The 24,493-nt window shown below is 52.3% G+C and overlaps 1 protein-coding gene across 3 annotated transcripts; it reads right to left on the reverse strand.

The window, feature by feature from the left end:
- Positions 1 to 1,359: 1,359 nt before the first annotated feature.
- LOC121082331 (cytohesin-2-like) lies at positions 1,360 to 24,331 on the reverse strand. 3 transcript variants are annotated; one of them, XM_040581676.1, is made up of 3 exons: positions 23,843 to 24,331; positions 14,462 to 14,544; positions 1,360 to 1,736 (listed from the first exon to the last, which is right to left on the reverse strand). In XM_040581676.1, the coding sequence occupies exons 1-3, from the start codon at positions 24,135 to 24,137 to the stop codon at positions 1,662 to 1,664; spliced, it is 453 nt and encodes a 150-aa protein (XP_040437610.1). In that variant the 5' UTR covers positions 24,138 to 24,331; the 3' UTR covers positions 1,360 to 1,661. The 3 variants fall into 3 exon arrangements, 2 of the variants coding, with proteins under 2 accessions (XP_040437610.1, XP_040437611.1); XM_040581677.1 differs by lacking the exon at positions 23,843 to 24,331 and adding an exon at positions 19,470 to 20,260; XR_005825981.1 differs by lacking the exons at positions 1,360 to 1,736; positions 23,843 to 24,331 and adding an exon at positions 15,723 to 16,531 and having other exon boundaries at positions 13,575 to 14,544.
- Between the last annotated feature and the right edge of the window lie 162 nt (positions 24,332 to 24,493).

The following is a 24,493-nucleotide window of genomic DNA, read 5'->3' on the forward strand; positions in this document are numbered from 1 at the left end:
TCTTGGTGGAGCGGAGACTCCCAGTGCACCCAGCCCTGTTTGCTTGCCTCTATTTGCTTAATAAATTGCCAACTTTGATTGTAATCCTATTTTGGGACTAAGTTATTTATCACAACGATGTAAACACTGCTCCCATCTAAGTGATTAAAAGCTGATAGAAACCGTTTATCAAGAAACCAGTTTTACAGTACCTTGTTCTTTTCACTCCTGGTTGTTGCTGCAGGTCTAGAAAACAGAAATATATTTCAGTACTGAAATGCTTACATTGATTATGAATAACACTACAGTTGCTTTGAAAACTTCATTGCAGAAATGAATTAAACTAAAATGTAGTATAACAACTTTGTTAGATGTAGTTGGAGACTGAAACAGTTATTGTCTACCATTATGTCTATTGGAAGGCTATTTTTTCCACAAGATATTAAGCAAATAGTTGAAATAACTATTCTCTCAGCTTCACACAAAGTGACAGAAATCTTACAGCTACAGACATGTAGCTATACGCTTACGTGCATTCCCTGTTAAATACCAGGGGTTTAGCTCTCTTCAGTACTGAGAATCCCTCTCCTACAGGTCAAAGAACTGTAATTTTGGATTCTCTGGTGTCCTGAGTCTGGCTGGGATGCAGTTTATTTTCTTCACAGCAGCCCACACAGGGCTGTGTGTTAGATTTCTGCCCAAAACAGTGTTGATAACACACCAGATTTTTAGCTAAGGCTGAACAGCGTCAACAACTTCTCTTTCTCACTTTGCCACAACCCACACAAGTAAGTTCAGGGTGGGCAAGAAGTCAGGAGGGTACACAGCTGCGAGAGAAAAGTTGGAGCGGGGAGCAGGGCAAAAAATCCTGAGATACCTGCAGTGAAAGAGTAATTTTGCTTTTCTGTAAGTCTCTCCTCGTCCTTTTTAAACACATGTAATACTTCTATGCCTGTGCACACACTCATGTAATTAATCAGAATTTGTGCACGTGACTTTATTGTTGACTTGGCCAGCATGTTCAAAGCACTCTAAACAAAAAAGAAGTGTTTGTCAACACAAAGCACATCAGGTAGTGTGGTCACACAAAAGAACAAGAATCTTCATATGCATCAGATTTGCCAAAAAACCCAAAATACAACAAAAATCCAAACTTGCTTCCAGCTCTCAGGGCAATTTTTATCAGTAAGTTTTATTTTCAACATTCCTTATGCATCTTTCTGGTTTGGAAGATGCATTTTGCCTCAGTATTGACATGTAAATCACAGGAATTTGGGTGGGTTTTGTTTTCTTTTTTTTTTTTCCCTTTTCTTTTTTTAAGAGCAGGCAATAAAATTGAACGTCCATCGTCAGCTTCGTGTTTTCTGAAAAGAAATTTTCTTCACTTTTTGAGAAGCAGTGGACTACTCACTATGGCTTTCACCACTGGGGAAACTACTTCAACTACTACAGTATTAGAAAACCTAAGACACTTACATAGCACTACAAATAAGAATTAGAGATTATTTCCTTAGCTTACCCTTTCGTTGGCATTTTAATCAATTTTGAGCTCTCCCCAGATGAAAAACTCTTTTTGTCTTTTTCTTCTATCGTGTTTTTATTCTCCATTTTCAAAGACACATTCTTCCTTAGAGTAATCTTTTGCTTCATTTGCCAATTAGTGATGTTGCCTGGTGGTGTATTTAATCTATCCAGACATTCCTGTTTTGCCAACGCCTGTGCTCTTGAACATCTTTGTTTGCTTTTTTCTTCTCAACCTATAAAAACAAAGTTAAGCTTCATGTATTTCTTAGTATTTCTAGAAGACAGAAACACCACATCCAAGATGGATTAATTCAGGGTTTAGCCCTCAAATAATATAAAATGATATCTTTTTTTTAATCCACAGAGAAGCATTTTCACAAAATTACACTACAAATTGTATTATTTGTCATTGAGAGTTCTTCAAATTCACTCATCATGAAAGACATAACAAAAATACAGCCCTTAGAAAGAAAACAATAGTGTATCTTAAAACATGAACAACAAAAAAGTGAAAGCATTACAGATGGACAGTTAGAAGGACTGCAGTGTTAGTTGTAACACCACCAGAAAAAAATCAAGTGGAACTGTGCTGGGCTACTGCTCCCTGATCAAGGGGAGGAAAGAAAAAAAAGATCCCAAACCCACAAACACAACTGGTTTCACAGGAAAGAGGAATTTTCACGAAAGACAATGAAGACACACCACGCAGATATCACAGCACATGAATTATTAGTCAAGACCCTGTTCAGAAGCTATTTTCATTCTTTGATTCAGAATCAGAACCGACATATTTATATGGATTTCTTTTTATGGCAATAAAGTGATAACTACTTGCACTGGAACCGAGTGCCACCTGCTGTTAAACTGGAACAATAATGCATTCCATTTTCCAAAAATGGGGAAAAAGACAACTCTCCACTGCCCTCTTTATTCACCAGTCACCTATTTCCATTAGAAGAAAACCTAATTTGTAGGAAGCATCTTCCCTTCATGACAAATAGCTAAAGTGAATAGGACCATTGATCCGGAGCGAGATTAAAGAATAAAGAGCAGCAGGTGAACTACCTCTTTTGGCAGCTGTACCTTCTCTTTCTCCAAAGCCAGGAATACTATTTGCAGCATTCCTACCTTACCCTTAAATCTTCCCGTATCTTGTTTTAGTTCTTCATCAAGATTCCTTTTCAGCATGGCACATGATTGCTGAGCATTCGCAAAAAGACTTTCCATTTCTGTTTTTCCTATTTTGTTGTCAATAAAGCAGTCCCTGGGAAAATCATCACTAAATCCAGAGTCTTTTCCAAGTTCCCTCTCTGTTACAAAAAGTGCATTTTCATCACGTGTAGAAACTGGTCTTATTTTAAGAATAATACTAGAAACGTCATCCAAAAGACTTGGTTTTTAAGCTGTATCTCAGGAAGTATTCACAACCTCCCACTGCATTTCTACTACTTCCAGTTTCATTCTCTTCCATTTCCATAGGAGGCTTTTTTTTTCTCTCTGCATTTGCTAGAGGCATCTTTGTATCATTGATATTATTTGTGCAATCTCCTTCATCTGTACTCCAGGTATCTTCCGTGTTTGCATTTCACTTATCTTGATCAGAAAGGACACCAAGACTCGGATTACAGTTTCCATTTTGGGTACTTTCCCACCTAGCATAAGTTTAATGTCTCCAAATTCACCTTTACTTTCTAAGCTGTTACTTGATTCTGTTGCATGAGACGAAACAACATGAGAACTCTTCAGCTCAGCACTGAAGCCATCTTCTGACATTTCTTCCACAAAGGAAGTAGTTTTCCCAGTTTCATTAATTTCACCAAGCAGCTGCTTTAGTTCTGCTGTAACGCTTTTAAAAGTTGTTTTCAATTCCCTCTTCTCATTTTCAACCCACATTCTTGCATCTCTTTCTTTCCAAGGTTTTGGACTTAGAACTGCTTGTCAGCACTGTGCAATTCCTCATTTTCTGATGTAAAATTTCTGCCTTATCAGTGTGATTTTCATGTGCTGATTTTTTCTATCAAGTTGGTAGTTTCTAAAATATATTTATCCTGAAGTAAACAGGTACAGACAGAAAGATTATCAAGAAAAAACATTACAGTTAATCTATGCAATTTATGTTGCAAACTCATCCTGTAATAGAAATAAGGCATTCTGAAAGCCATTTTTATAATAAAAATCAAGGATACTAAATGAAAGGTTCACTGCATCACCATCTTCTTAACAAGAGAAGGACTTGGAAACAACAGTTTCTTGGGTTAGATTTGCCTAGGCATTAGGGTTGCTTTTACCTTTTAGCCTGCTTGCTTTCTGTAACTGCCGGCATTTGTCACAGAGTATGTTTATTTTTCATGTTTTTTTGCTTTAATACCATTTTTCATTAAAACTGCCAACACTTTTCTCACCCACCCTCCTCCCTCCATTGCACTCTACTGTCTGGCATTTTACAGTCCCCGGCCGTCTAAGCTAACCCAAGGGGAATGAACATGACAAGCTTTTTACCGTTCACCACACAGAGAACTGGCTAAGGGAGGATTATTTCTTCACCCAAGCTTCAGAAATAATAAATTCCATTTCAAGGTGCAAAGGAAAGGATTTATTAGGGAAACCTGTCTGCTCCTGCCCTCATCCCAGAAATCAGGAACCCAAGCTTGCAGGAAAACCGCACCATGCCTTAACCTTACCCAGCTCCCTCAAGCCCCTGTCCCCACGCTCTTTCTCAACAGCTCTGACTGCTTCTGCCTTGTGTCACAGTCCTGCCCACACGCTCCCTCCCCACACGCCTCCTCGGCTCGTGGTGCCTTCTGAACAGGGCCTGCAGCCCTGGTGTCCCAGCGGGCTGAGACCGTCACGCTCCTCGTGCTCCTCTCTCGTCAGCCAGGCCCTGTTCTCCCGCGGCAAAGACCCCTCTGCTCACAAGAGGGAAGGAGCACCTCAGCCAGCCACCACCTGTCTCACCCTCCCCCTTCCCAAGCTTACTGGCCAACTACTACCACCTTGCAACAGGCTTAAGTCCTGTGCTTTGCCTGGTAGAATTAGGCACGTCCCTCTCTCGTGATGCCTGGCTGTGGGCTGGAAATAATTTGCTATGCTGTCCCTTCGGGTGTTCCAGAGGACGCCAGACCCCGCTGTGCAGCCCTGCCCCGCACGCCCGCCACAAGCAGGACGCCTGCCTTATTCCCCTCTAGGATACCCTCTGAGAAAACCCTTTTCAAACACTTCACATGGCCAAACAAGAGCGTATTTTGCAAAGGCTGGGGCAGCATCAGAAAGATCACCACATTTCAAGGCATTCTCTTTGATCGTTTTCTTACAAAGAGGAAGACTGGCATGTTTAATCAATCAGATCAGCCTATTATAGACAAATCTCCCTCTTCACTTGAACGTGTGTTTTGCAAGGCAAAACCCCCTGCGTTTGGCTGCACTGTTTCTCAGCAGTGCACAAGAGGAAAAACACCGCTCAAAATTTAAGCAAACGAGCTGAAAACAAATCAGTGTAACAGCAAGCATCCGACATAGTGACAAGGATTTTACCCCACCATAAGACAACTGTATCCAACTTTACTTCAGACTGTAATACAGCCTTCACCTACAGGACATCCCTTCAGCATTATTCACTGACTGGTAAGTTTTCTTTACCTTAGTGTATAGTACAACTTACTGAATCAGACTGTAATCCAAAATATTTGGGTTTACATACCCACATACCCACACCCCACAATATTCAATGGCATCCTTCATGTCTTCTTTTTCAGCTGATGATATATGAAAGGTAGATCCTGAGTTCTCACGTGCAGTGAAAAACCACACATTTTTATAACCAGCATGACTTAATACTACTTATTTACACCTAGAGTGCATCTTGAATCATCCTACTTGTGACAAAAATCTTAACACAAAATAAAACATCCCCTCAAATTTGTGCACTCCTAGAGAGAAAATTATCATAATACAGATTTAAGATGCATCTGTGTGAATTCCTTTCTTCCAGGGCATTATACTTCTTAATGTATACGGGAAATTTGCTGAAAATCGCTATATATGGTCACAAATAGGCCATTCCTATTTCTTAAACATGCACAACCTCTCTCTCTCATACGTAGATATACACCTCTGTATCTCTGACACACTGTGCGCCACACAGTATTCCTCCAGCAATTTCAGTTTCCCTATGTGTTGTGCACAGAAAATCACAAACAACAAAGTCACAGGCTTGAAATCTTGAAGACCCCAGCTTTATTCCTTGCACGGCACAAATGTGTCTCTAGACATGGATCTAGACAGAGTATTTCAGTCAAACTGCTGCCCTGACAATAGACGCCTGAGCAGAAGACCCACTGATGTTGCTGGAAAACTGAATTTTACTTCCAGACATTGCGATACGGATCCTGTAGAAGTGATCTTGTAGAAAAGAAAAAAAAAAAATCACTACGAAAAGTTATATAGATGTATTACTGACATGGAACAAGACAAACAGAGCACAAGTGCTATTGGCTTCTCTGCAGAGGAGTTACACACTGGGTTTCTTCTTCCTTCTCTGTCGGTATATCAGTTGCTGCTCACAGACTGGAGTGACGCTGACATAACATGGCACATCCCAGGGTGACAGCGGGTGGGTTACATGAGAGCAGCTGCCATTGCTTCCCTGCTCCTGAGCACCCAGCAGTTTTTACAGCGCGCAACAGACGAGCAAAACCCATTTCAGGCTGAGCTGGGAAGGCGAGGGGCAGGGAGAGGTCACTCACGGACTGACACAAACTCCCACACAGCCCCAGCCCGAGCCCCAGCCCAGCCTTCCCGGCCCTGGCACTTTGCACTCAGGGGGGCAACTCTCACAGGAACCAGGGGGCTGGTGTCATGTGGCCTCACACAGGGACCATCTGCTTCTGACATGACAAACGGGCTCTTCCCCATCAGGCTCTCCTCTCCCTCCTGACCCTTGCCCACAGGTTCACAGACAAACCACAGCCGCCCCACTCGGGCTAAGGATCCTCTCACTAGGAAGCCCACCCGGGAGGAGGTGGCACACAGGCTTGGGCTCCCAAGCTCCCAGGAGCACAGATAATGCAGATTGTAAACTTGACATCTGGTCGTCTTCAGCTCACCTAGGTTTTTGTGCATCTTCATACCTCCTCCCAACTCACTTCATACGCCATTTGTCTGACAGCAGAAGAGCAGGTAATCCTGACACTTAATTTCCACCAGTTCAAAGGGAAACAGCTGGTGTTGAAACCCTTTTTATTCCAGGAGTCCTAGCGTTGCAGCTGAAAAGTGCTTATATGTATAATTTATAATGATGGGTATCTTGAACATAGAATGATTGCTTGCCACGTTTTTCTAGCCTCAGTATCTCTGGCAAAATACATGTGCAAATCTTACTGCATAAAGTACCAAGTCCCTCAGCATTTCTAGAGGCCACATTCCTCCTCAGGGCTTGGAAGGGAGAATCACTTCCCTATTTCCCTGCCTGCTGGTTTCAGATGAGGTGCGACACTTCACAGCAGTGCTGGGAGTAAAGCTGGACGGCGTTATGCAAACCTAAATATTCTGCCTGGCTCCAGAAGGCTGCGGGTCTCCCTAGGCTCTTTTACACATGCTCCATCGCTGCTATTGCTTCAGCAGCGGTTTTACCTCCCAACAGAGACTTCCTTAAAAACATGTTCTGACTTTCCTGAACAGTGGATTGTATCTCACAGTTTCATTGATTTGGACAGCCGAATCCTGCAGTTTCCGTTGAAGCTAACGAACACTGCGTGCTTTCAAAACCAAGCACATTCAGCACCTCCATCATAACTCTGAATTAGAGCTATTGCCTAAACAACTACGTGTTGCACACGCTGCCCGTGCCAACCCTGGCTAGCCCAGCCCCGTTTCACCGATTCATCCAGGCACTTGCATCAGTGCGTCTGACTTGGTCAATTTACACATGAGAAACCAGGCATTTCTGACCAACACCCATGCTCTTTAACTGCACCGGTTATTTTTAAATTAATGACACATTACTAATTAAAGTGACCAAGACAAGTCAGAACTACAGCTTGGTTGCAGTCAAAATCACGTGCCACAGATTTTCCCTGAATCTCTTCACAGCATCACCTATGATCGCTGTTGTCAAATACATGACTGCTTCTTTCTTTACCTGCAGAAAGCCTGGCACAACACGTACAATATTGTACAACATACAGCTCCATCTGACAGTGAGACCAGAATGACCTTCCTACAGTGCAGGCGGGCTGCGTATCTCCAGTAGCACCCACAGCCCCAGCCTGCACTGCTTTAGAGACAGCAAAGATCCGCGCTGATGAGAAACGCTCTCATGCACATGGCATTTCACCTTGTCCACGGGTTTGAAACACGGGTTGCTTCACGAAATTTAATTGTATGGTTTCGTTCCAAGGCAAAACAGACTGTCCAACAACTTTTGACTTACACTAAAACCCATAAATATCCACCTTCCATATGAACGGATACATGCCAGGATATGTACTGCTGATGAATTTTTTCACATGTTGCTGGGGAGCAATACCTGCACGTGTTCATCTTTTTGTCCATCTCTTCTGGGATTCCTTCTAGCTGGGTACGTTGCATCTCAGGGTTGTATGGAGGGGATTACCTCCAAGCAGCGGGACAGATCACCAGCCACCCCTGTCGCTCCTAAACTGCCTCTGCTGAGCATCTCAGTGCCTCCCACAGTGGTGGCGTGCTCAGGAAGAGGTGGCTTGTGATGGCTCCTCTCCAGTACACATGCCCACAGGACCACTGAGCAAAGGACTATCCCACACCATCTTTCCCCTCTTTGAGAAAGAAAGCACGTACGCATCTATGGCTAATCTCCCTTCTAAAGCAGTACAGCTCAGCTGAGACCTCAGACTGCTTTTCTGCAGCATCTGGGATTCTTACCAAAACTGTCTCCATGGACTCTACCCGGACTCAGTTTTGTGCAGAGGAGGTATTTACTGCCGCATGCAGCAAGAGCAACGGCAAGGGCAGGCAGCGCAGCGATCTCCTGTTACCGAACGTGCTGCTCTGGGACTCCCAAACAGGCGGTCAGTTATATCCCTGGCAAAGTTCTCCAGCAAAGCCACCCCTGATTTGTATCCACCTCAGCTGTACAAACACGGTGTAAACAGACGTGCAGCGGCTCTTTACCTCCAGCACTGTATGTCCCTTTCCTTCCCATGTCACCACCACCTGCAAAAGCACTCACGGAAATGAGCAAACCCCACGCGCCAGAAAGAGGCAGGGCTTTCAGAGGAAAGGAGGGTATTCAATGGAAGCTGCAGATGTGCCCTGCCTGAAGAAGGTACCACTGGCAACCCCTCCTCTGTGAGAGCTGGGGAGATGCAGAGGGGGCAGGAAGGCAGGTGTCGGGGAGTAACTAGAAGCCCTGGTTTGCTACTGCTGCAGTATCCCTGGCTGGGGGACAATAGAGCTCTCCATGAAATGACGATCAACCAAAAAAATTCAGAGGGGCACAGCAGGGAGCACAAGCTGCTGGGCGTCAGCAAAGGGCTGTGCTCAGCTTTTCTGCGGCAGGTTGTCATAGTGAATGGCAAGGTGAACACGAAGCACAGGGAGGATCTGCAGTTCTACCTGCCTGGCAGGGGGTTGGCCTGAGCTCCCCCTTTGCAAACCAAGTCACCCTCCGACCACACGGCACAATCTCTGCTTACTGTATGTCCCAGCAACTGGGGTACCCCATGCAGATAAATCTGAGAGGTCCCCCCTGGTCACAGCTCTAGTCATCAGTGGTTCCAACAACTTCTGATGCTCAGGGTGTCCTCTGTGCCAGTGGTCCTCCCTCCAGGCGCCCCTCCTCCTCTCCATTTGCCCTGGAGTAGACAAACTCAACATCACACCCATTCTGTGGAGATTTAAGCCCCAAAGAGCTCAGAACTGGGGGAAGCCAGCACAAAAGCCTATCTTCTCTCTTGAGAGTTGCAGTGTCCTTACACCCTCCCTGTCCTTCCCGCTCAGATCAGGAACCAAACAGGGGAAGCGGTGCATGCAGATACACAGAGAATACTGAATGGGACACACTGGCTCCTCTCCTAACTCCTTTATTGTCTTGATATGGAGAAATAGTGTGAAATGGGGACAATGCACATCGATTGTGATTGTATATGTCTGCTCAAGGAATGAGGGTATGGTGCCTGGTCATGGGTGTGGTGTCTGGTCACGTGGTCACACAGCTTTGAGGAGACACCTACCCTTCTTCCTCTAACAAAGGGGCTATTTATAAAAAGGAGAAAAGGATGAGAGACATTTCAATGTTATCTAGAGGAAGGGAGTGCTAAGTCTTCTTGCTGGAGAAGATCAGATGGTCACAAGAACATGAATCACCTACAAACCTGCAAGACCACCACATTCCAGGCAATGGACTGATAAGCTAATTAACATACGAAGCGAGAGTAAGCGGGTTTAGGTAACGAATATGTATAGGCATTAATTAAATATTCATTTCTTTTATTGTATAAATGTGAGATGGTTCTTCACTTCAGGTATGCACTCTTGTGGAGGAGCCATCCCCCGTGCATCTGCACGCAATAAACATACCTACTTTATAATTTTCGAGTTATAGAGTCTAATTCCGCATGTCAAGATGGCCGGAGAAAAACAAAGTGATTAAAATTGCGAAATAGGAAATGGAAGGAGTAAGCCCTGTGAAAAATCGCTCTTGGGTTGTATATTAAAACATTGGAGGGATATCGTAGGACAGGGTGGTACCGAAAATAGAAGGAAATTGATTAAATATTGTAATCAGTGGTGGCCTTTGTATAAATTGGGGAGTGATGCGAAATGGCCTCAGGAGGGAGGAACGTTAGATTATAACACTCTCCTGCAATTAATGTTGTTTCTGAGAAGAGAGGGAAAATGGGACGAAGTATCATACGCAGACATGTCCTTCATCCTACGGGACAAACCTAAAGTGGCAAAAGGACTGTGGATTAGTACCCTCTCGGGATCCTATGGTACTAGCACTAGAAAGAGTGCGGGATTAACATCACCTGATCTTTGATTATGGCTCCAGAAAAGGATAGAAAAAAAATTTGAGACCTAAACTAGAAAGATGTTCTTGTTGAAATTTTTGTGTTAAAAAGCTCAGGTTGCGGTAAAAAAAGTCTCATGGGTAAAAAAAGTGTCACAGGTAAATAGTCTCACGGGTAAAAAAAGTCTTACGGGTAAAAATTCTCACAAGTAGAAATTCCCATGATAAAAAAAATCTCACAGTTAAGAAAAGTCTCATGGGTAAAAAAGTCTGATGGTTCAAAATTCTGATGTGTAAAAAGCCTCAAGTGTAAATATTCTCACGGGTAAAAAAAATCTCATGGGCAGAAGTCTGATGGGTAAATAAGTCTCAGAGGTACAAAGTCTCACGGGTAAAAATTCTCACGGGAAAAAACGTCTCACGGGAAAAAAAGTCTGACGAGTAAAAAAAGTCTCACGGGTAATAAGTTTCACAGGTAAAATGTCTCACAGGTAAAAAAAGTCTCATGGGTAAAAAAAGTTTGATGGGTAAAAAAAGCCTCATGGGTAAAAACTGTAACGGTAAAAATGTCTCACGGGAAAAAAAAGCCTGATGAGTCAAAAAAGTCTGATGGGTAAAGAAATCTCATGGGTAAAATCTCTAACAGGTAAAAAAGTCTCACAGGTAAAAAATGTCTCACGAGTAAAATAAATCTCACATCTAAAAATTCTCGCGTGTAAAAAAGGTCTCATGGTTAGAGAAGTCTTACTGGTAAAAAAACTCTCAGAGGTGGAAAAATTCTCATGGGTAAAAAGTCACACAGGTAAAAAAAGTCTCTCGGGTAAAAAAAGTCTCACGGTAAGAAAAGTCTCAGGGGTCACAAAAGTTCACGGGACAGTAGTATCACAAGTAAAAAAAGTCTCATGGGTAAAAAAAGTCTGAAGAGTAAAAAGTCTCATGAGGAAAAATGTCTCATGCTTAAAAAGTCTCGCTGGTAAACTAAATCTCTCATTTAAAAGTTCTCACAGGTAAAAAAAGTCTCACAGGTAGAAACGTCTTACGGGTAAAAAAACTCTCAGAGGTGGAAAAATTCTCATGTGTAAAAAGTCACACAGGTAAAAAAATTCTCACGGGTAAAAAAGGTCATGGGTAAAAAGTCTCACAGGTAAAAAGAGTCTGACGGGTAAAAAAGTCTCGCGGGTAAAAAGTCTCACAGGTAAAAAACATCTCACGGGTAAAAAAGGTCTCAAGGGTGAAAAGTCTGATGCGTAAAAAAAGTCTTTTTTTACGTGTGAGACTTTTTACCCATGAGAATTCTTTTACCAGTGAGACTTTTTTTTCCCGTGAGATATTTTACTCATGAGAGTTTTTACCCTTGAGACTTTTTTTACCCGTCAGATGTTTTTACTCGTAAGGCATTTTTCCCCGTGAGACTTGGTAGCTGTGAGTTTTCTTTTACCCGTCAGACTTTTTACCCGTGAGACTTTTTTTACCCATGAGACTTTTTACCCTTGAGGCTTTTTACCCGTGAGACTATTTTTACCTGTGAGACTTTTCACCCATGAGACTTTTAACCATGAGACTTTTTTTACTTGCGAGACCTTTTACCCGTGAGATTTGTTTTACCCGTCAGACATTTTACCCGTGACACTACCTACCTCTGAGACTTTTTTTTACCTGTCAGACTTTTTTGACCTGAAACTTCTTACGCGTGATAATTTTTCTACCCGTGAGACTTTTTTTACCTGTGAGACTTTTTACCCAAGACTTCTTTTACCCGTGAGACTTTTTACCTGCGAGACATTTTTCCCCATGAGCCTTTTTACTCTTGAGACTTTTTTTACCCATGAGACTTTTTTTACTTGTGATACTACTGTCCCGTGAACTTTTGTGACCCCTGAGACTTTTCTTACCTTGAGACTTTTTTTACCCGTGAGACTTTTTACCCGTGACACTTTTTTACCCATGAGAATTTTTCCACCTCTGAGAGTTTTTTTACCCGTAAGACTTCTCCAACCATGAGACTTTTTTTACACACGAGAATTTTTAAACTTGAGTTTATTTTACCCGTGAGACATTTTTTACCTGTGAGACTATTTTACCCATGAGATTTCTTTACCCGGCAGACTTTTTTGACTCATCAGGCTTTTTTTCCCGTGAGACATTTTTTACCTATGGGACTTTTAACCTCTGAGACTTTGTTTTTTTACCTGTCAGATGTTTTTTCACCCGTGAGACCTTTTTTACCTGTGAGACTTTTTTTTACCTGTCAGGCTTGTTTTTACACATCAGACATTTTTACCATGAAAATTTTTACCCGTGAGACTTTTTACCCGTGAGGCATTTTAGCCGTGGGACTTATTACCCATAAGACCTTTTTTATCCATCAGATTTTTTTACTCGCCAGGCTTTTTTTCCCGTGAGACTTTTTACCCGTCAGACTTTTTTTACCTGTGAGACTTTTTAGTCATGAGAATTTTTCTACCCGGGAGAGTTTTTTTACCCATGAGACTTTTTACCTGATAAACCTTTTTACCCATGAGACTCTTTTTACCTGTGAGGCTTTTCTACCTGTCGGACTTTTTTTACCCGTGAGACTTTTTTTACCCGTGAGACTTTTTTTACCTATCAGACTTTTCACCCTTGAGACTTTTTGTGCCCGTGAGATGTTTTTTACCTGTGAGACTTTTTACCCATGAGACTTCTTTTGCCGGTGAGACTTTTTTTTCCCGTGAGATATTTTTACCCATGAGAGTTTTTACCCTTGAGACTTTTTTTACCCGTCAGATGTTTTTACTCGTAAGGCATTTTTTCCCGTGAGACTTGGTAGCTGTGAGATTTCTTTTACCCGTCAGACTTTTTACCCGTGAGACTTTTTTTACCCATGAGAATTTTTACCCTTGAGGCTTTTTACCCAAGAGAATTTTTCCCCGTGAGACTATTTTTACCTCTGAGACTTTTCACCCATGAGAATTTTAACCATGAGACTTTTTTTACCTGTGAGACTTGTCTCACAAAAAAGTCATGGGTAAAAAGCCACTCCTTCCCTCCCCCCTTCCCACCCGCGGGCTGCCCTGGGACTGAGCCAGCTCGGGGGGGGGGGGGGGGGGGGGGGGGGCACTTGAAGAGGGGCTGGCTGCACCTGGCTGCTAATCCCCCTGCACCTTTGCCATGCTCTGAGTGTACAGGAAGGAAGAGATTCAGAGGTTAACAAAATTTCCCCCTAATCCCTTTAGATCATGCCCAGCATATGGCAATAATTAGCCTTTGCTGCCTTAATCAGGGACATGACTGACAAGCGTCCCAGATGAGCACTGACCTCGCAGTCGCTTGCCAGGGCAGTGGCCTGGCCCTGAAACACAGTCCCTGCCTGTGCCAGGGAGGGGCTGGTACGGAGACGCCGGTGCCCCAGTCCACGGGGAATGGCACAAGCACACAGGGCACAAGGAGAAGCCATGGCTGCAGGGCAGGTCAGCTGCCAGCCCAGGCCCACATGCCCCACTGGGACCTTCTCCCCAGCCCTGGGGCCCTGCAGAGGCAGCACCACTGGGCAAGCAGGTCATGGGCTCCCTGCAGCAGCCGCTGGCGTTCACCCCGCCGGCCCAGCCCACCCTGCCCTGCAGTTCCAGTAGCTCTATATTCTGCCCCACAAGGTCCATGAGAGCCCCCATGGGATGCGAGGAGCCAGGGGCTGGCAAGGAAAGGGGACGGGAGCACAAACCCGACCCACAGCCCTGCCTGGGCTTGCTCCTGCACAGGCTCTGCAGGTCTGCGGTGCTGCACCCCAATCCCATGGCTGTTACAGACAGCCCCAGCCAGGGCAGCCTCTCCTCCCTGCCTCACCTTTCCTACAGCAGGGCAAGGGACCCTGGATAGGGCTGCAGGGACCCTGCCTAGTGACACAGGCAGGGAGATTGTCCCCTCCCTCCCAGGGGACAGCTGCGTTCAGGACAGGGGGATTGCACGTGCGGGCAGTGGCCCTCAGCATCACACCTGTATGTCGGCCAGCAGCTCCTGCTTGCGGCGTCGGATGTTCTCCAGCTCCTGGCACTCCTCTGGGGTCAGGTCACTGGGCACTGAGCAGAGACATGGTCAGGTCAGCATGCGTCGCCATGGGAATTGTCCCTGCCAGGCTCCAGGCACAGTCTCTGCTCCCGGCCAGCAGCCTGGGGCCTGTCAGGAGCTGGGATATGGAGCTGCTGCGTGCCCGGGGGAGCAGGGCTGGCGATCAGCATCCCTGGCCCCACGCAGCAGCTAAGTGCCACCGATGGCATGCAAGGAATGCGAGAGCCAGGGCATCGCCCCGCCAAGCAGTGGCTGCAGTGGGGTAACTGGGCAGTGGAGTAACTGGGCACCGCCAGTTCCAGCTGATTCAGCCCGAGGCGGCTGGGTAGTTCGGGCAGAGAGGACCAGCATGGCCCCTGGACCAGCTCCAGCGATCCTCCTGCTGGCCCTGGCCCTGCCAAGTCCTGTTTAACTCCACTCTACCCTGGCTGGACTGGTGCTGTTGTCTGTCCCAGTCCCTCCTGTGGCAGGGCAGCTCTGCTGTGCCCCATGGCATGAGTTCCACATAGATCTGGAGGGTTGCTCTGTTGCACCGGGTCAGTCCCAAACAAAAAACAGCTCCTGGCTGTCCTTACAGCCCCCTCTGCGCTCAATCCATCTTTCCAAGCCAGCGCCCATAGCTGGCACATCCTCTTGATAAACCTCGCCTGTGTGCCATGACATCTACACCTCCCTGTCACGCTGCGGGAGCCAGGCACACCCTCCCAAGGATCAAGCCTGGGGCCACCGCATGCCCCTCCTTGCTCCCGAGTCCCACAGCTCCTGCAACATTCCCAGTGCTCCCCAGTGCATGACCTCCCACTCTGCAGTGACACGGCATCCCATTCCTGTTCCCTCCTGTCCCCAGGGTTACCCACATTCACTCCAGCAGCGCTGCCAGCCCTTGCCTACTGCCTGCGCCTCACACCTCTGCCAGTGGGTCCCACCAGCTCCCTTGCACACAACTCCAAGGTCACCCATGAGAACACCAAAGCACTGTCCCTCCAGAGCACTCTCCCCAAGGGAGGTGGCAGCAGCAGCTTCTGGCTCGGCCCTCAGGCTGCCTCCTACCCACACACCCCGTGGTGCTGGGGACAGGCACTGCCACTGCCCTCTCCTTCCCCAAACGTTCCCGCTCCCTTCTGCCAAGGCCCTGCGTGCCACCATGACCATGGACTCCAAGCCACCACTGCCACCAGCCCAGACTCACCCAGAGTGTCCCCAGCATGGCTGCCTGCCCCATACCAGCACCCAGGGACAAAGCATGCCTTCAGACTAGCACTGTCCTCAACCATGCACGGTTCCTCCCAGAGCTGCTGCTGCCTCCTCAGTGGGAGCTGCACGTGCCCCTGGGGCAATGGTGATCACATGAACCAAATCTCTGGACTCAGCACTTCCCTGGTTCCGCTCAGGCTTTCTGACAAGTTTCCTCCTTCACAAAGTTCCCCCACTGCCAAGGTTGGAGCAACCTTGCCTTGCGACACCATACCTTCAGACACGACAGCAACACTTCCCAATCTTTTCAGTCTCTGACACCAGCAAGTACGAACCAGACAACCCCGCTCACGGCAACAGGGCTAAAAGTTATGTAAACTTGAAATACCAGAGGCCTTGCCTTATCAATACATCCAAGCACCATATGCACACCCCAGTGCCGTCCCCGCAGGTGCCCGGCACCTCCTGCCCGGCACCCAGGACACACTGCAAGCCCGGGCTTGCTGCAGGAGGGCCAAGCTGCATCGCAAGCCCATTGCCAAACACAAAACCTCCAAATCCTCAAGCAGCAGCATGTGCTGCAGGACCCTCCCAACACTGCGGCCGCAGGGAAGGTGAAATTCGGTGCCAAGGTTGGACATGCCCTGAGGCAAGCCGGCCTCGGGTGGAACCAGAGCAAAGGGAGCCCAGGCAGGAGCAGCGCTGCCTCCCATTGCCCAGCTGCGAGAGGGCAGGGGTCTCGGCAGGCCCCAGGGCAGGTGTAGCAGAGGATGAGATTCTGCAGGGCAGAGGCGGCCAGCGGGTCTGTACCGGAGCCTGGGAAGGTCCCTCCTAGCCTGCGCTGCTGCGGGGAAGGGCAAGCACTCATGACACCGGCCCAGCCATGTCAGCAGCAGCCAGAGGAAGAGAAACCCCAGACGCAAGAGCTTTTCTGGGAAAGGAAGAGGGCGTTAACCCTTCCCTGGCACTCCACACAGCACCCGCCTCGCCGTGCCGAGCAGAGCCTGAGCAGATCCCAAGAGGCTGGCGAGACTCACGGCAGCAGAGTGGTGCTGCGGGGATGGGGAGGCTGAGGCAGGCGCTTGGCTGCTCTGGCTTCAGCCTGGCGCAGGAGCTGGGGCACAGCGACCCACCGCATGCTGATCCCAGTGCTGGCGTATGCTCCCTGTTAGCATGGGGTCCCGGTGCAGGGGGCCGGGAAGCAGCAGCAGCAGGAGGGCAGCGAGGGGCACCGGCAGGATTTGTCCATCCGTCCCAGGCTCCCTGGGGTCTGTGGCAACTGGGAGCAGCAGCACTTCCCCCTCTCCCACCATACCCAAAGCAAAGCACCCTGTGATACACGGAAGCCATGCTCGCGCCCTCTGCTTCCCACCCCACTGCCCTAAGACAAGCTAGCACAGTGGGTGACACAGGAGTGGGGCAGCGTGGAGCTGCCCCCCTGCCTCCCCCTCATCTTGGCCCCACTAGCCTCCTTGAACTCCCGGGCTGAGCTCACCGTTGCCCTCTGCCCTGAGCACCATCCTGGCAGGCCCTGTCAGCCATGCCCCTGCTGCCCATCGCTCCAGAGAGGTGCTGCTGTTTCAGGGCGCAGACACCTGCCCACCCGGGTGCTTCCCGGGCTGTGCCAGGGCCATGCCAGGCCAATGAGCTCCAAGGCTGCTTGGGCGTCATCCTGGCCTCGGCAGGAGCCTCAACACCCTGCTCCTGCCACCACCAGCCCAGGGCTGCCAACACCTTAACTCCTCTGCTCCCAGCCAGGAGGGGAAACAGGGCAGCCAGCACACTGCTCCCCCTTCTCGGCCCCTGGGTCAGGGGACATGATGTGTTGGGGTCCCAGCCAGGCAGGTACTGGGGGCTGGCTCTGTCATTCCTTCCTTGGAGGCTGCCAGGACACTTGACCCAGCACATCTTGAGCTCACTGCAACATTGGGGTCCCTTCCCCTTCACCAGCTGGGGTCACCGCCTCCCAGCAGAGCCCTGGCCCTGCCCCGCAGCTCCCCTGGAGATCTGCCAGAATCCCCCACTGCAGGTCCAGGTCATGCTCAGGCTGTAAGGACTGAGCTCCAGGCAGGACTGGGAGGGCTGTGAGGACCACCAGTGCCAGCTGCCCTCTGCAGACTCCACAGCAGCTCACACTGGCGGATGGGACCACAACTGGGACCAGGGGTGATGCTGGTCCTCATGGGAAGTTGCTCCCCACTACCTTGGCCCTTTGCTCTGGGTGCCTGTACAGACCCCACTGCTCAGTACAGGACCACTGTGTGGCACAGTCTGGGGCTTGCAAGGCCATGCCTGCAGCAGGAGCAAAACCCCAGCACATCCCTGTCCCGCTGTCAGCTGCCTGGAGAGGCTGCATGAGCCTCGGCCACCTTGACTCAGCTAAATCTTGCTCAGCAGCACGAGATGGAGAAGCAGCACCCAGAACACCGGCAATGGAGCAAAGGGAGGGAGAGCTTCGGAAGTCTCACATTGTCTTTGGCCCACAGCTGTGCTGCAGCAGTAGCCAGTCCTCCCACCAGCCCACGCTGCACCTGCACCCGGTTGCGCTCGAGGAGCAAAGGGCAGAGTTTAGGTAGACCATGGGGATGAGCTCAGGGTGCTGCCAGCGGCTGCTGCTGGGCTCTGCTGTGGGGTGCCACTGCCTGCTCCCACTATGCCCCATGGCTCGGGGGCCCATGGGGCCCTAAGAAGCTTCCTGCCCGTCTCAGCGCGCCACATCCTGTTTTCACCGTGTTGTGTGTGCATCCTGGGTTGCGTTAGCCCCATCCTTCCCTACCGACAGCTGAGGTGCGTCAGGAGAAGAGTCTGGGGACAGACACTTCCAGCAAAGACCCTCCCAGGTAGCCGGACCCTGCATCCAGAGCCAGCCAGGGGCCTCGTCCTGTTTCTGTGCAGCCCTGCCTGTCAGCCCTGCTCCCTGTTCACAGAGCCTGGCAGGGAACCCTCATCCACAGCTGCTGCCTCGCTTCCTGGCAGCTCCAGGCTGCCACGCTCCCCATGCACAGACCCCTGACTCACAGTGCAGCTGGGCGAGCACTGGCTCAGCCACATGCACACACACTGAGCACCGTGCTGGTGTTGGGAGCACAGCCTGGCAGGGACCTTGCTTGCTCTCCACTCCGCTCACTGTGCTGGGCCTCAGGAGGAACAATGCCCACGGCACAGGGCTGGCCACAGAAGGTCTCACAGCCCCATGCCCCACCACACAGCCACACCTAGTCCCATGCTCAGGCAGGAACTCACAGACAGCAGCATTTCACACAGGCGGCCAACCCTCAACAGCATCGCCAGTGCAGCAGGCACTGGGCTTTCCCACACAGATCTCCATTTGACAGTGCTGCCCTGAGCTGCCCTTACAGCAGCGAGGGTGGCCAAGTGCTCACGCATCGCCCAGGGCAGGAAGACAAGGGGCAAGGTAAGGACCAGGCTGCGTGCAACCTCCCAGCCGCTGCTGCCACCAGTTCCCAAGCACCCCCCACCCCAGCATGGCACCGGGCACCGGTGCAGGGCAATGCCACGCAAGGTAGCCCAGTGCTCAGCTGTCCTGCTGGGGCTCAGTGCTTGCAGAGGCCTGAGCCTGGGTAGGCTGGTAGTGTGCGGGGGACAGAGGTGGCGAGACAGCGAGGACTCTCTGTGCCACTGCCAGCAAGAACCATATGGAGCTGGAGCCACAGGCACTGCCGTGACTGCCAGGGCAATGGGGACCCTGCAGTGAGCAGAGGGAAGGGCGTGAAGCACCTACCTGCCTTGGCAGCCACTGAGGGGCAAAGGAAGGCCTGGAAGCTGGAGGCACAGAGCTCGCTGACCGTCCCCATGCTGCGGAGGTCCCGTGCAGGACACCAGCAGCTCCAGCAGGGCAGGCAGGAGCAGGCAGAGGCCTGGTAGGTGCCGTGTGGCTGAGCAGCAGGCTCCCCCGTGTCGGGGCCCGCGGGCAGGGTGCAGGCAGGGGAGCCGGAGGACCCACCACTCCGGCTGGAGCCAGGGAAGGCGGCTCTGGCAGGGGAGCTCCAGCTGCGGGAGCCCACGCAGCAGCCCCAGCCAATCCCCGCCGCTCCCTGCCTGCACACCAGCCCGCTCCGCTCCCGATGCTCCGCTCTGGCCGGCGGCTCAAAGCCACTTAGAGGACAAGGAGTTTGGGAACTCCCCAGCAGCCCCCCCGCCCCGGGCTGCCTGCCCCCAGCAGCCCCCTTGCCCCCGCAGAGGGCCAGCAGCGGGGTATTTTTAGAGCTGTTTTATCTCTCCGTATTAGAGCATTAAGCATCGGGAGCCGACGGTCGCGTAGCAACCAGCACTGCATAAAGGAAGGTGCACCAAGAGACAAGGCGGCTCTGGCGAGGCCTGGGGAGCAGGGGGTGCTGCCACGGCTCCCACTTGTGGGGTGCAGGGCCCGGGCACCAGTCCCAGCACAGCCCCGACAGGCTCAGCCTGCCCCGCGTGCTGTGCACGGGCAAGCCTGCTGCGCCTCCTGCCAGTCCTCCGGCAATGCCGGTCAGATGGCTGGGCTCCAGGCATGCCCTGGTGGCAATGGAGATGCCTCCCGCCCTGCTGCGGTCCTGGGGTCTGGGAACTGGGGAGGTCCTGCCCCAGGATCCCAGCCTCGGACCCAGCTGTGGAGCTGGGGGGAAGGCACAGCCCTCTTGCCCTGCAGCACCTGTTTTCCCCAGCCCCACAGGTGCTGAGTGAATCCAAACCGGACTGACAGCTCTTTCCCTTAAAGCAGGAGCAATCCCCGAGTGTAGGGCACGGCCATGAGTAACAAACCCTAGAGCCTGCTGGGGCACGAGGCAGCACCCCACGGACAACTTGGCTGCCAACTCTTGGTTGCTAGGAGCCAGCAAGCTCTGCTCACCTGCGCCGGCAAGCACGGGGACGTGCTGAGCTAGGAGAAACCCAAGCCAGGCAGGCAAGAGCCCTGATGAGGCAGGCAGCAGGGAAGGGCGCCCTGGGAGGAAGCCGCCCTGGCAGGCAGGAGGGTGCAAGGCAGAAGGGGACCTTGGCGCCCACAAGCCGTATAACTGGAGACAGGAGGAAAGATGCAGAAGGGCAGCTCTCAGGCTCACGAGGGCAGCCAGGCACTCTCTGCTGATGTTACCGACCTTCTGGTTTTGATGCTACTTCCCCTTTGCCAGGGGCTGAAGTGGTGATTGCTGCATTGCCAGGAAGCAAAAGAGCAGGCGAGAGGAGCCAGGGAGGCTCCTGCCCAGGCCTGAACCAACCCCCACGTGGCAAGGGCACCCATGGGTGCTCCAGCCACCCCGAAGCAGGGCCAGGCAGCACGTCCCATGTTAAGCGACCTGGACGTGCAGCTTGATCTTCACACCCTGCTCAGGTCAGGCAGAGTGTTCACAAACACCCTGGGGTCACCTTAACCATGGCTCTGAGCCCTGATCTTTTGCCTGCCAGAAAGCAGGGCCCCAGAGAGCAGCCTCCCTCCAGCCTCAGGCCCAGAGCAGAAATGCCCGACCCCAGCCCTACTGCCCAGCACACAGACGGGCTGAAACAGCCACTCCAGGAGACGCAGGCCCTGCTGCGTCCCTGCTGCGTAACTGCTGAGTGTCAGCAATATGACTGATCATTCTCTGCTCCCAAACATCTCAGCAGAGGAATGGGCTAATTGCCTCTGCTCAGTGCTGCACTGCCTGAGCCCTGCCGGCCCGGGCCCCTGGCTCTGCTCTCCAGGCCCACTGCTATCACCACACTGTCCCTGTGTCTTTAACCTGGGAGCCTCCTGCTCTGCGGAAGAGCTGCCCCCCAAGATGGGCCCAGTGACTTGCCCCAGCTCACCCCACACCACACCAGAGAAAGGGCTGGTGCGTCACCAGCAGCTCCCCTGGCAGCATGCCTTCCGGCCCTGGTCCCCTTGGTGCACACCGCAGTCCCAAGCTGCCTCCAAAACAGCTGATTCCGTGCCCAGGGGCCTGCCAGGGCCTGCTGGCAGAACAGGGCTGTGCAGGCTGGCAGCAAGGAGAGGGCAGGGATTCCCCCCGGGCGGTGACCCCCAGCCTGCCAGGGGACCTGACAGCATACCCTCCTTTGGGGATCTCCCACAACTCACATGGACCACCCCGCCCCGTGGCACTGGCCATCGTGCCCCAGACAGCGAGCCCCCCCCAGGCACAAGCTGCTTTGCAGGAGACTGCATCAACCCAGCTTAGAGAAATCCCTTAATCCCCCAAGACAGAGTGAGCAGTAATCCCTTGGGTGCAGCAGGATTACCAGTGCTGCCCAATCCCCCTCACCCAGGGGCCAGGTCTGAGCCAACACAGGGCCCAGCACAGGAGGTAGTGCTGGGATGGGATTGTGCTCCCCACAGCTGCTCACCGGTGCTGCATGTCAAGAGCAGCTGGGCTGGTTCCCCAATGCAACACCACTGCCCTGCCATTCAGAGGCCTTTGCTCCTGCACCACCGTGCTTGGTCAGCTCCAATCCAGGTATGGGTTCAGTCCCCACAAGGAGATGGGGGGAAGGGGGCGGAAGCGTGGGGCCGCACCCCGGCAGGAGTGGGGGGAGCCCACATCTGTGCCACCAGCTGCTCACCCTGGGATTTGCTCTCTGCTGATGCAGATGGCTGGAGAGGGGCCACGTATTGTGAGGCAGACACTGGCGTCAGCACAATCCCACCAGCAACAGCCTCCCCATCAGGCTCCCACCACACCAAGGCCTCAGCAGACTGTCCTCTGCAAAACCAACAGAGCTCAAGGGCTTCAGAACAGCTGCAGATTGCAATGACCCTGCAACAGGGACAGCAGCAGGGATTTGGAGATGGCTGTGCTGCGCATCCTGCAGCTGCCCTGTGGCCCCCGCAGCATGGTGATCAGGCAATTTCTGATGCTGACAGACAACCCAGGACATCCTTGCAGGCAATTCTAGGAAGCAGCGAGAGGCTGCTCGCAGAATCACTCCCTGCAGTACTCTCCTGCTAACGGGCTGCATCCAACAACACCCATGCTGGGCCGCACACCAGCGGGGCCAGGCACTTGCACCTTATCTTGCACAGTAAACTGCTGTGCGAAGTCACTTCTGGGGTGTAACGGCAGCCACCTAATCAGCTGCACTGCACAACTGTGGCAGGCAGGAAGCTGGCCCATGAACCAGCATTGCTAGCACCAGTGGCTTCATTGGCACCAGCAGTGCCTGAGTGACCTCAGCACCCAGGAAGAATAGTTGCCAGTAAAGCTTGCAGTATCCAAACCTTGGTTTCAGATCTCAGCCAGACAGGCTTCAGCCACCTGCTCGGCAAAGCTCAAGGAAAACCCACCTGCTGACCCACAGGAACCTGCCTCAGAGGGCTGAGGCAGAGACAGCACCTTCCTGCCCAGTCCTGTTCCTCAGCACGGGAATACTCTGCAGACACGGTGGATGGAAGAAAGCAGGAAAGCAAGCTGCATGTGCACGAGAAAGGGGACCTGCAGCCCCTGAGCTGTGGTGCCCTGCTTGGCCCACCCTGGCAGCGGACCCTGGGCACACACCGGGCGCTTCTGTGCCAGGCAGATGCGCTCTGGAGCCAGGGTCCTGGCGAGCCACTCAACGGGTGCCACCGGCACAAGCCTGCCCTACAGATCTGCGGAGCCTCAACTCAGACAGTGCTCAGAGGCAGCAGCTGAATACAAAGTGAGAGTGGCGCGGGGAAGGCGTGCAGGCAGCCGGTCCCAGAGCCCGGCAGCGCCGGCCCCCGCGGGCGGCCCGTGAGCTGTGGCAGCGCAGCGCCGGCGGTGCGGAGCCGCTGGGGCAGAGCCCCTGGCAGGATGAGGCCGCGCCGGGGCCACCGGGTCGCCCCGCTCCCCGTGGGCGCCGGTTTCCTCACGGCGCTTCCTCCACCGCCGCCTCGGCCCCGCCCGGCCGATGTCGCGAAGGCCGCGGCCACGCGTGGGCGAGTGGCCGCTCCGTCACCTGCGGGCGCAGTTCCCACCGCCCCCGCCCGCCCGGCCCCGGCCTCACACCTGGAAGCGTCCCGGCCCGAACACGCCGCCCGCCCGGCAGAGCCGCCCCTGCTCCACCGGGGAACCCCCCCACCTCCCCGCGGCCCCGTGCACCGGAGCGGCGTGCCCCACCGCGGCCCGGCCCAGGTGGGGCGGGGGGGGGGTCCCAGCGGCACAACCCCAGCCCCGCACTGACCGTAGCCGCCCTCCTCCTCCATCCTGCCGCCGCCTCTCCGGACCCGCCCGCCTGACGAGGCCGCCGACGCCGCCACGGGCAGCGTCACGTGACGCGGGAGCTGCCGGGACCAGCCCCCCCGGTGCCCCGCCCCCGAGCCCAGCCGAGCCATAAACACCACGAATTTATTGTCTGCGGTCCCGGCCGCAGTACCCGTCCTGCGGCCAGCGCGAGCGCGAGGGGGAGGGGAAAGGGGGTGGCTGGGCAGGGAGGAGGAGGAGGAAGGGCAGGAGGGGCTGGAGCCGTGCCGGGCCATGGCCGGGAGACGAACCCCAGCCCCGGTGCTCCCAGCTCTTCAGCGTGGGCTGGCGTCCCCCTGCACAGGGGCCAGCGGGGGCACGTTAACCCGGAGCAGCAGGGGTAATCGCAGGCACGAGTCTCACTCCAGGCTGGCTGGGAGAAGAGGCTGCTGGCACAGAGGAGCTGGTGGAGGAGCCTGGACAAGGCAGGTCACAGCTGAACAGGCTCCTCCTCAGCTGGAGGGAAGCAGCCCCAGCCCACAGGGACCCTGGGGGCTGCAGGGACAGCAGCTCCCAGAGAAGGAAGGAATGGAGGAGAAGGCAAGGAAGACAGGAAGACAAGGAAGATGGGAAGACAGGGGGCCCCAGCTAC

The sequence above is a fragment of the Falco naumanni genome, unplaced genomic scaffold (assembly GCF_017639655.2).
Source record: "Falco naumanni isolate bFalNau1 unplaced genomic scaffold, bFalNau1.pat scaffold_72_arrow_pat_ctg1, whole genome shotgun sequence".
Classification (NCBI taxonomy): domain Eukaryota; kingdom Metazoa; phylum Chordata; class Aves; order Falconiformes; family Falconidae; genus Falco; species Falco naumanni.